Raw genomic sequence first — 12,792 nt, forward strand, 5'->3', positions numbered from 1 at the left:
ACATACGAGAGAACGCTTTTTTAAGTTAAATAGTATCTGCCTAAACATTAAAATCCTTATAAAATGTAAACATGAAGGAAAAAAAAGCAAATGCTAAATTGCCAACCTCATCTTGTATTACAAAAATATTTTAATCACTGGGTCGTTGATAAGGTGAGAAAAAAAGAATTATTATTATAAAAATAATTTAATAAATAGGAAACACTAACATGTTCAGTTTTTATAAAAAATACTTTTATAATTGTCCTTATTACAACGAACAATCATTAACACACGATAAATAACACGTAAAGCTCTAAGAATATAAGTTATAATAAATTATTTACATCAAATTAAAGCATTCGTTAATACACATTAAGGTACATAGTTGTTGAAACGTCTTCAGCACGAGTATATTATTATAATTATTACAAGTACTAATTTTGTCGAAGGGAGAAAATGTCTTTGACATAGTTTGTACGTTTTAAATTTTATAACAAATTATAAATAATACAGTGGCACTCACTTTAATCGCAATACTTTATCTAAGTGGTGTCAAAGATTTCACGAAGACAGCTAAAAAATTTATTTATGATTTTAACTGCTAGTAAACTGCTGTAGGTTTATAAATGCTGCACTAGATGGCGCAGTAAACAATTTAACAGTTTATCGAATTATTAACATACAAGACCGAATATTATAAATAATACATTTATATTTTAAAGTTAAATTATAAAATTATAATAAAATTGAACTTTTTCTTGTTAAAGAGATACTATATATGTTTATACAGAGAGCATAGCATGGCTTTGAACAGCAACGGAACGAATACTGAAGACTATTATGAGCATGAGAGACCTTCATCCTAAAAGCCAATTTTTATATAAAAACCAGTTTCCAAATATCGCAAAGACAAGGTATACTATAAAAAATCCTGCTCATGATTATCTTCTAACAATAAGGTTAATTTTTACCACCGTGCCTGTTTTGCGACATAACAAACTTAATTATAATAACATCGATATAATATTAGTCTTTTTTATATGCAGAATATACTAAATCAGAAGCGTCATTGTAGGACCGTCTATCCCAACCCCCGCTCGCTCCTCCCGCGGACCAGCCATGGCTGCTGTGACTGTCATGACTGGCTCCACCACTGTTCTTAGCTGCTATCAACTTCTTCAGTGCCAGGATGCCAGCAAGAAGTAAGGCGATCTGGAATCAAATTTATAATTTCATGTTGTTGTATGTACATTGATGTTGCCACCCATGGGCGGTGTCTCTCTATACCATAAGGCTCGCATTGCCTACCTTATCGACACTCTTTTCTTCATAGATAGAATACAATAATACTTAAATTATTTCATTGTGAGTAATTTAATTATTGATTAGTCTCAGATTATGGTCATCTAAAGAAGAAACAATGCGGTCTCTTTTCCGTTATAATGAGGTATTATTATAGGCACGTAAATCTAGCGCTGGCCGATACGTGGAGGGGATTGCTGCGCATGTGTAGTGTGGTGCGGGGACCGGAATGCGACTGGAGAGCCAATCGACGCTCTTCATTCCGCTAGCCCCCATCAGGTACCATATTTTTTACTTCTGCGCAATAACGGTCAGCGCTAGAGTTTCGTGCCGCTACTAATATAACATGTATTTATAATATGTGAATCAGTTATTCAAATTCATCGCAGTTACCATAGTGATATTTCAATTCATTACGAAATATTACATTTAGATGATGGAAGTCAAAGCTACGATGTAGGTAAAATAGAAAATATGATTCATACATATATGCAATTTTGTCAATATTACGTGTAATGCCTATATCAAAAGATGAAGCGGTGTTTTCCAATACGAAATCTAATATTAATTAGAATACTCTTCTCTTATATACAATAGATATAGATACTAAAACCTAACCCCTAACCTAAGAAAATCCTAGGACTTAATGTAAAAAAAAATAGTAAAATTATAAGAGTTATTACTAAATTAACATTTGGCGAGACGAAAAACTTTCAAATTGTTATGAATTTAGAATGATTATGCATTCAAAGTACCTCAATCCGTGACCAAAACGCCATAACTTTTTATAACATTTTATTATATTCATAATAAATTCATACTAACTTATTACCTTTTAAATAAGATTTAGGACTCTGTTTAGTTTATTAATTACATTTTTTAAAATTTGTTTTTAGTATATTCGTAATGTCACATTTCTTTTAAATATTGACCAACTGCTGACAAGGCGCCAGTGTGTTTAAAAGCTTAACAACCGAAGAGTAATTTTAAATATACATTATTTGAATGTTGATCAACTGCGGAGACGGCTCACGTTCAGCTATTTACATTGAGAACAACTTAATTACATTAGCTGAAGGTACGCAATACACCAACACCTCACTAGAATAATATCATGTATGTGTGAATAGCTGTATGTAGTATTTAAGATATTGTCTTTGAGAAATAAATCAGATTTGAAGAATGTTCTGTCTTATTCATTTCTCGCCTCCTCTCAAAGTGGCAAAGACTACTTCTGCCCGTTACCTTTGAGATAAACCCACCACCTTGAACTCTTGATCTTACCCGTAGGGCTGTGTCTTTTACCTTGTCTTGTGACAGACATCACGTACTTAATTGTATATTTACTATTTATGTGTTTGGGTATATCTTTAGGGCTGTGTAATCAGTAATAATAGAGTTGTTAGGTTTTTGCAACTCACCCTCTCATATATTAAGTTATCTAGTGCAGCTTGCTCATACATACATTACAATTACTAAACAGATACTCCTGACATTCAATACATATAAATTTTAAACACACATTTTACAGTCCACTGGCTAGCAAGCTATAGTCAATATTTAAAAATAATCACTTCCATTTTCGAAATTTCGATTCGTTACCCCGAATGTACTAGGCCTCAGATTTCTGCATGTAGTTCATGATCATTTGTCAATCTAATAGGAAAGTAGGTGATCAGCCTTCTTAGCTTGACATAGGGCATTGATTATTGAGTCTACGGCAAGCTGGTTTCCTCACGGTGTTTTCCTTCACCGTTCGAGCGAATATTAAATGCGCACATAGAAAGTCCATTAGTGCACAGCCGGGGCTCGAACCTACGACCTCAGGGATGAGAGTCGGACGCTGAAGCCTCTAGGCCAAGACTGCCTTGAATTTAAAAAGTAGCATTAATCAGAATTTGGAAGAATTTTTAGTCTTTGGATTTTTTACTACATATTTTGTGGTAATATGTTCTTAGTGAGATTTTGTATATGTAAGTTGTCTATTGAATAAGTATTTTATGACTGTCAAAATTGATAAAGGAAATAACTAAATGTTGTAGTACCGATATTAGGCGCAGAAGATTTTCTACCAACTTTCCACGAAAAATCTGTGCAAGTTAGCTACAGAGATTAATTTTCTTTAATACATTGATAAAAAACTACAGAGTAATCACTATAATTACCTATTCATTTTCGCGTGTTGTGTAATTGCAATCATTCTAAGTAAATCTCTTACGGCGTAATGTGTATAAGCCGCACGAGATTTACTTTAAACGAAAGAAATTATAAACTGCTTCTGTGTTGTTGCTTCCTCTGTGCGTTACTGAGTGACAGCTAAGTGATCAGTAAACTGATTAATTTTACAGTAGTGTTGCCAGATACATCCAGCTTTACCACATTATCCTTAAAGTTTTTATGTGTTTAATACACAAACTAATTTAATGTATTCAATAGAGAATGATTTATAGAGTTTAATTTTTTACTCTTAAGTGTTTCTTAGTAACTAGTTAATATTCATAAATTGTATTACATAATGTTTCTGACAGTAAATGTTTATAGTTTATTTTTAATCAATTGTTTAAAAATCGCGATTCATGAAATAGGCGACATTATAGGTACGAACTAGTTACTGTAGATTTTACCCTATATTCAGGGTAGTTAAAAAAGTTGTTCGCGTGGTAACATTTAACTCTTTACACGATTACACGTTACAGTGGTATGTAAATGGTACACCGAAGGCCGCTGTAATCTTATTAAATTCTAGTCCAAGCAATGGCAATTAAATTTAAACTTTAAATACATGACAGTAAGAATTATTTTCATACGCATTTAGAAACATGCCAATTACCGATCAAACTGGTATGTTGACAGCATTTTATGAAATGTTTTCAGGACATGAATTGAAAACACAAACATTAACATACTACAATGCCATTATTGTCGTGTTGATACATTTTTAAGAATATTGGAGCTATCATTAATTTTCGTAGATCAACTAAATTTATAGGAAGAAGTTCTTAAATATCGATCACATAGAGAATTATATTTTCATTAGAAAGTCATAGAAAATAGCAAAGATTAAAACCTGAATCTATAGTTAATGTTCTATAATTTGTGACAGTGAAAGTCTGTACTCTCTCAACAAAATAAAGGGCTTAAGAAAACTGACAAAGGCCTCGTATTTAACGACATAATAATGCTTTCATTGTGTGTAAAGTACGATATTTAACATCGATCAATTAATTCTATATACTCTGTGAGGTTTCCACGCCTTCAAATGCGATTTTTTCCGGGAATGTATGGGTAATATAATGGTCTACCAACTTAGTCATGGAGACTTACTACATATAAAAGCTGTTGGTGCCATAAGTGTCTTTAATTTATGATACTAAGAATTTTCCAACCCAAATTAAGAAATCTGACACGTTAAATTATAATACTCTTACAACGACATTGCATGTCCTCCGCCAGAATTTGTATATTGGCTATATCAGTGACAACGTTTATAATTTTAAAATTTTGATTATTTCTCGCTTTTTCCGCTAAAAACTTGTGTCTTAGATATAGTAAGAATTGTCATGTTCTTCACTATGGGTAACCTAATAATATAGTAATATTTATTGAACACTTCAATTCACATTATACTTTGCTACATTGAGTTTAAGATTCTATAACATTATAAAACCTCAAAAATTACTAAAAATATTTTATATACATACTTGGAATTTGATTTAAATAAAAACCCAATTTTTATAAGTTAATGAAATAAATTTATGCCATGTGTATGTATCACTAAAAACTAATCGTTCAAAACTGTTTGTTCTTTGTAAAAAAAAACGTTCAAAAATAACTAAAAATATGTTAATTATAAATAATTTAATAATAATATATTTTTTACTTAATGTCTTTACGTACCTATTCATATTACTTCTAATGTATTATGATAAGACAATACCCTCCAATCATGGGTATCATTAAGTTCAATATCATAGATTTCACATCATTGTTCCAGATACAGCAACTGTGCCATCTCATTGGACACAATTCGTTGGCATAAGAAGATCGTTAGAAAATCGTAATTTCTTTTAACTATCATTACATTTTCTAATAGATCCGTGTTATACTTTCCACGAGCGATGACATTTGCTTATCATTAAAATAACATATATGTATCATTAAATTAATATATATAGATAACTTAGTCTGCTGGGTCAACTAACTTTATAAGTAACATAAGTTTTTTGTTCCTGTCATAATAACAACTGGACATTTGAATATAAAATATATCAGAATATCAAATTATTTATCATTGTTTAATGGGCGGGTTCGTAAGTGATAGTGTTAGATTTATGATCTGATATGATATGATATAAAAATCAAATGGTTAGGTGCTCAATAAAATGATATAAAAATACATATGAAAAAATGAAGAACATGAATATAATAAAAAGGTACTAGACGTTACAATTAAATTTATGCTCTTTTAACATAACATCCCTTTCATCCAAAGCAAGACAGATCTGAATAATGCATTGAAAAAAAAAATAATCGAAAAATCTGGCAGAGGCTTCTACCCTAGGGGCCATATATTTCTAGATCACAGAAAAATGTGTGTTTTTATGTACTCGCGTTAGAAGTTATTCTCCTTTGGAGTAACAAGATGAAAATCTTTTCAAAAACTAAAATATTATTTACTATTGCTAACTTCAGGGCGTCGGTATTTTTGTGACGGTGTGCGCGCCCATCGTAAAAATTTACTCTCATCATTTTTCCCTAACTTCTAAAACTAAGTTAAATATTAAACTAATACTCACCTAACCAATTTTTATATGGTTTCATTAAAAAAGCTCTAATAATAATTATTATAATACTATTTATAATAAGTATGTGAGTCATATTATTGTATAATGTTTAGAGATGAAAAATCCTAGTAGGTGTTATATCTCTTGATATTCTTTATCTTAATTCAACATAATATGTTATTTTTGTACATTAAAAAATAATAAAGATATCTGCTAAATAACTGAAGGTCAATAACTCTTAAAAACCTGGCATTGCTCGGGATTAACATATATCAAAGAATTATCTGGTGTATTTAAATGAGCTAATTCTCATGAACTACAAACACAATTAATTCTTCACATTTTCTCCCATAACAATGACCGGAATTGTATGTAAAGAAATGCGTGTGCATTGTTTAGGGCGATAATGTATTGACATCTTGAGTTGACACAGTAAGGTTATGGGAACTAGGGGTCTAGATATAGAATTTGTTTATATTAATTTTATATATGTTGAAGGATTATTTTATATATGTATTGTTTGGTTAAAGGTGCATTGTATATACATAGAATTAAATCTTTAAAATAAATTGTTATATTGATTACGGATATTAATTTTTATTTCTATATTCGATTGTTTAAGTTTCACATGAAATATAATTTTGTTGGAATAAATTCAAGAAATTTTACACGTATTATTTCTTACCTTTGACACAATGAGCGCTTTTCCCGCCAAAATGAAGAGACCGGCAATCGCGACAGGTATCATGGCAGCCATCTTCATTGCAGCTCCCATCATCATCATCCCCATCATTTTCTTCATTTTACCACGACCTGGAATTGAGAACAATTGTTTGTTAGTGTTGTTAACGAAAATTACATATAAATATATTATTTCATAATATAATACATCCATACAAAACTGTGTATGTACACGCGTTAGAAGTTATACTTCCTTGGAGTAACAAGTTAAAAATATTCTTAAAAAAATTATCTTTCGCCTTATTTTCACGTTCGTTATAATACGATTTATATGAAAGTTTTACAAGAAAGGAGTATTTTGTAATCATAGTCTTTGTCTTTATGTATATGTGTCCGTCGATCCCTTCTCATGATTCTAACAAAAACAAAACTATTTACGTGTTCAGCGACCCGTGATTCGTAGCGACATAATAACACACGCAAAGTGGAAAAAAGAAAAGTAGGAAAACCGTTTGGGCGTTACAACCGTTACATGTAATTTTACAAGGCGTTAACTCTTAAATATAGGTGATATATGCGTTAATAACATGCACTATTTCTGGTTGCGTAAAGACAACACGCGCCAAATAATCATTTATAATAAACGTTACGAGGACTGGCAGCGGAAAAAGAATTTAAATTAGTTTATTGTTCAATTACATTAGTCAGTTTTGATGATGAACTGATGATCAGTTGGACAGCCAGTTCTTCTTGCCCGCTCTACGCCATTGACTTGCGAACTGGTAGTAAATGTAAATTTACAATTAATTTAATGTTTTTGACGTTAATAAGTATACTTGTTTGAAGATGAATAAAGATATTTTGTTATTGTTGTTGTTGATAATTTATAAAACTAACATAATAGTTTCTTACATAATCTATGTATCTATCTATAAATAATAAATAAATACAAATGGGGGTTTAGAATGTCATGTTATATTTATCCATATAAAATTATTTATTTATAAATTAAATTGGGATCATTAATTATTAAATCACTTCTATGCAAAAAATATACTGAATATCTGCTCAGCTTCGTACTTTAGATTTGCCTTAGATAAGAGATGCAATTTTAAAGTAGAAATCATAGAAAGTCAACGTCAATTAGTATAATTTAACCTTTATAATACATTGCTTTTAGCGAATGAATTATATACTACTTTATAAGTATTACCACATAAAAAATAAATCTGTTAAACTACTAAGTAAAAATGTAGGTGTGGACTACGTTTTCGGTTATTGGGCTTAATAAAATGTATATGGAAGTATTAGTTTACTCATGAAAGACCATTTCCATGAAAACAAGCATTGGAACCGTTGCAAAAATCTTAGGCCAAATGAAATGCAGAGCCACTATCTTATTCATAATTGAATGTTGGAGATATGCTTTTCTTATAATATTAGGAGTGGTACTCATATAGTACTAATAAGCACTATTCTTTTTCCCAAGGCAGTTAGTCAAATCTTAAAGAAGCCATAAAGCACATAGTAACTATTAATTAATGTTAATTGAGATTAAGAGCAACAATTATGAGCAGTTATGAGTGTTATCTATCTTAACAAGATAATGCCTGCTTTCTCTTTAATATGCTTTTTAATGGATACACCTCAATTAAGACACAATGCTAAAAAGTACAGTACAGTGCTGGTCTGGTGGATAGCCATATTCTTAAAGCTGTTTTCCTGGGATCGAATCACGCACGCATTTTGTTTCGATTCTAAAGATTCGAATTTATATCTGCACAATCACAATTACGGTGAAGGAAAACATCGTGAAATGGGCTTGTATCCATGAACAATCTTCTGTCAATATAAAAAAAAAGATTTAATCAACAGAAATCTGAAATCAAGTCCAATGTACATAATTCCTAGTACGACTAGGTATGTCCTATAAAAATGTTAAGTGTAAAGATTTTATGCATTTATGTTTATTTTGCATGAAGTCAACAATTTATCCCCAGGCCTTGAAACTCTTTATAGTAAATTATTTATAATTTCTATTTCAAAGTATGACCCTACCTCATGCTTTTATAATTTTATCACCCACCAAAAAATCATGTCTTCAGCTTAGTCACAGCCATTATTTGTTTAAAACACTCGGTTAATCGTGGTTGCATAGCACGATTTTCCCACAGACAATATTTAAAGAAAGTTCCTAACTCAAATTGTATTTAAATATTCATAATCAAACTCTTTTTAGGTCTACCAAATATCTATACATATTCTGTGTTTGAAATATTATTGTAAGCTCTTAAAAAATGTGTATAAAAGTTGTTATCAAGTAAACATTTCCTGAGGCCATGCCTCATCAGATAAACAGTACGTAACATTCATCACGGCATTCACCTGCAAATTATATCTAAGATAAAGCTCTCTGGAGAAAGCAATGAATTCAGGACATGGTAAAAGGGCAATGGTTCTATGGTTTGAAGTATAATGTACTTTAATGCCTGCATAATACAATTCAAATAGGGTGAGGTTTTATTGAAGAATTTCTCAGGGAATTTAGTTTTAGTAAAATGTACCCATACAACTATTTATTTTCATAGTTTGATTGCAATTTGAAATATTATTAATACATTATAATACTTTTTTGAAATGTTATTTATACGTTAATAAATAGAATGTTTGCGATAGTTATAATACGAAACCATGAAAACGTTCCTAAACTGTATATTTTTAAACTTTATCTTCTCTTAAATACAATTATTATTTGATTAAGAAGAGAAATGTGAACGAATTATTATAATCACAAGGAAGTCATTGTATTGACATATTTGTGTATTTTGAAATGTTATACAATATTACGAGTACTCTTTTAATGTATTGCTTATAAGTTACATTATTGGGTCATATAACACAGTTTAATCATCCAAATCAAAATAACATTCCTATAACTATATTTAAGAGACTATAAAAGAAATGTGGCAATTAATGAATTAGAATAAGATTGTATGTGAACTCATAATGTTAATACCCCGACTTAATAGGTCATCTGAAGTTTGTCCAAAAGTTTGCTTACGTTAAAAGTTGTAAAGCCTAGTTTTCAAAGGCTCCACTTAGAGTAGTTAAAAAAATGAATTAATGTTTCAAGGTCTTACCTTCTTCCACACCCTTATTTAGTTCTTCGCCCGTGACCTTTGGTAATGACAGTTGTATCGTCCTTGAATTGGCAAAGGCCGCAATTCTATTCCAAAGGATTTCTGACAACGCTTCGTCCTTGCTCCCTAAGCTCCTTGGTAAAATTTCATTTTCGCTGGGGTCCACATTTGAAAGCTTCACAGCCTCTACCCCATCAATTAAGGGTATGGATTCCATTTTTGCAGCTCTATCAAAGAACAAAATAGCTTTTCGTTTTAAGCAAGGGATGATGTCCGAATTTTGGCAGTCTTCATACACTCGCATTATGTATTTTATCCCAAACTCGTCAGCTGTTACAAATCCTAGTAATAAGGTCAGAACAAACACTTTTCTAAACATTTTGACCCTTGAACCACGTTGGTTGATGCAATAAAAAAGACTGTACACACAAATGACTCCACCGCGTATTTATAGTCTATGTACCATAGAAAAAGAATTGTGCCTGTGATCGGGGATACTGTCTAGCGGTGTATGCACAAAGCATGGATTTGAAGATTTTCTATGGAGAGCGTCGAGTAAGCGCACCGAGTGTTGTTTGTCTACGGTTGGTGTGAAAGCGCCATTTTGTCTCGCAACTGTGTGGGTGTGTAGCGAAATGGAAAATTGTGCTTGTCTTAAGGTTAAGTTGAAGTTGGCTGGTAGAAATGGATGTGGTTTATCTTATACAAAACTTATTTATATTTTAGTGATCAATATTTTATTGTATAACCTAAAATGTTGTACATACTTGTTAGGTAACCGAATAAAAAAATTTCAACCCTATCAAATTTAACTTAACATATGCACTACGTCCATATTGAGGATTAACAGGAACACAAAATGTCTAATAAGAATATGCACCTTTTTGGTAAACTAACTCAAGGATACCTTACGAAATGGCCATTAAAATACAGTTTCGTAATTCCTTGCTCTATATATAGAAGAGTTAATAGATTTAAGTTCTATTAAACTAAAGAGTACCACATCCACTGTTAGTAACTTTGCGTGGGTTAGCACGTCGCATGCAAACGACGCGGAATTAAACAGTTATAAAAGTTTATTTATTGTTATTAATTAGCTTTTCCGGTCTTTCCTAATTAATTTGACAAAAGAAAATGGTTTCAGATTATTATTGTGCAATAATGAAGTTTAAAAGGTGAATCTATTTTCAAAAATTCGAGGTCATAATTCTTTATTTGAATTTCTTTACAACAAGTATATAGTAGGTGTCCAACAATAATGTTAATTAAGGTGGTAGTTGAGTTATGTATCTACTGGCCCGAGAAAGATCTTTTGGAGTGCTATCGAGGAACTGATAAGAGAGCAGATCAAGCGTAGCAAGTGGAAATGGATAGGCCATATATTCCAAAGAATTTCAATCATTTTTAGTGCTGGATTTGAACCCGCGAAGAAGGCGGAAGTCAGCCCAAGCAAACCTGGCGTCGTTCAGCTGCAGATTAGGCAAAGAGAGTCGAAAAAACTTGGAGCGAGGCGAAGTATGAGGCTCAAGACCGATGCGATGCAGTCTTACTTTGGACGCCCTCCGCCCCATCTAGGGGTACATGCTTATACTAAGTTATATATATGTTACTTTATGCATATAATATTTATTTAATGACATGAAAAATGCTAAGAGTTAGATATTAACGAAACAATTTTAAAAATATGAATACATAATTATTTGAATGCTTTTCTACTAACGATACTATAACTTTCAATTTTAGAGATTTTAAGCAATTAAAACCTGAAAGAGAAGGTTAATGATTGTATAGTATTTTTCCAAAAATGTATTATTTTAAAAGTTACCTTTATACAAGAACTAGAAACAATTTTGTAATGTGACACGGATTACATTAAAAAATTGTTTATAATTGGGTCATTATAAGAGTGGAAAAATTATCATTATAGTATAACACAATTTACTATGAAAATAGTTTATCTTGATTAAATTTTATTTCCTTTTCGCCACAACTCCCGGATTCAAATGATCATTAGGCAGACATTTGCATACAAAAGTGGGTGAATATCACAAGAAATCGTTTATATTGATAGTGCGTTACTGCGTTGCTGGCCGAGATAATGTACAGTAAATTATACGCTTGATTGAGTTTGAGTTGAATTAGAATAAAATTTGAACACCTGTAACACCAAACATTAGAATCAACCGAAAAAAATGTCTGAAGAAAAAAAAAATATTTAAAAAACTTTTAGGATTTTTTTTTGTAAGACCTCTGTAATGTGAGTATTTATGGAAAAAGTAACTTAAATGAATAACAATATATAAAATAATATATAAAAACGATACATTTATGTTCAAGAATCATTAAACGAATTTGTGGATTTCCATTAAAATATTTAAATTAAATCTAGAGGCTGCAATAGTAATATGATTTATACTCAGTCAAGAGATACTTCGAGGCGGGAAAAGCGAGTGATTAAAGTAAAAGGTTTGAATCCAAGGCTTCGTAATACGATTTGCCTTTTCCCTTCAGGCACAATAATTTATAGTCTTTTCAATTATAAATGGGAAAACATGCGAAACATGTTAAGTAATCTCAGAATATTTATGCAAATTATTTTAATTGTATCCTACGAATAATGTTATTTTTTTGCATTTTGAAATTATATATTTATACATACGTTTAAAGCCATTTTTTCTTATGAGTTATGTTATTTGAAGTGCGAATTTTAAGGTATAATATTATTATCTATTTATTGTATTGAGCTAATGATATTAATGTTTACGAATATAGCTTTTGGTATAAAAATCATTGTATCTGTGGTTTGGTGGTTGACATACAAAGTGCATCAAGGTGTTAATTCTATTCGAAAACACAACTGTTTGATTAGTAAGCCCACCTTTTTACCTCACAAAATCTTTAAA

At 30.9% G+C, this 12,792-nt stretch overlaps 1 protein-coding gene across 1 annotated transcript; it reads right to left on the reverse strand.

The window, feature by feature from the left end:
* Positions 1-214: 214 nt before the first annotated feature.
* On the reverse strand, positions 215-10,294 carry LOC111002016. Its single transcript, XM_045630243.1, has 3 exons — positions 9,890-10,294; positions 6,754-6,881; positions 215-1,194 (listed from the first exon to the last, which is right to left on the reverse strand). The coding sequence occupies exons 1-3, from the start codon at positions 10,266-10,268 to the stop codon at positions 1,009-1,011; spliced, it is 693 nt and encodes a 230-aa protein (XP_045486199.1). The 5' UTR covers positions 10,269-10,294; the 3' UTR covers positions 215-1,008.
* Positions 10,295-12,792: the final 2,498 nt, after the last annotated feature.

Source organism: Pieris rapae, chromosome 11 (assembly GCF_905147795.1).
Source record: "Pieris rapae chromosome 11, ilPieRapa1.1, whole genome shotgun sequence".
Lineage (NCBI taxonomy): Eukaryota > Metazoa > Arthropoda > Insecta > Lepidoptera > Pieridae > Pieris > Pieris rapae.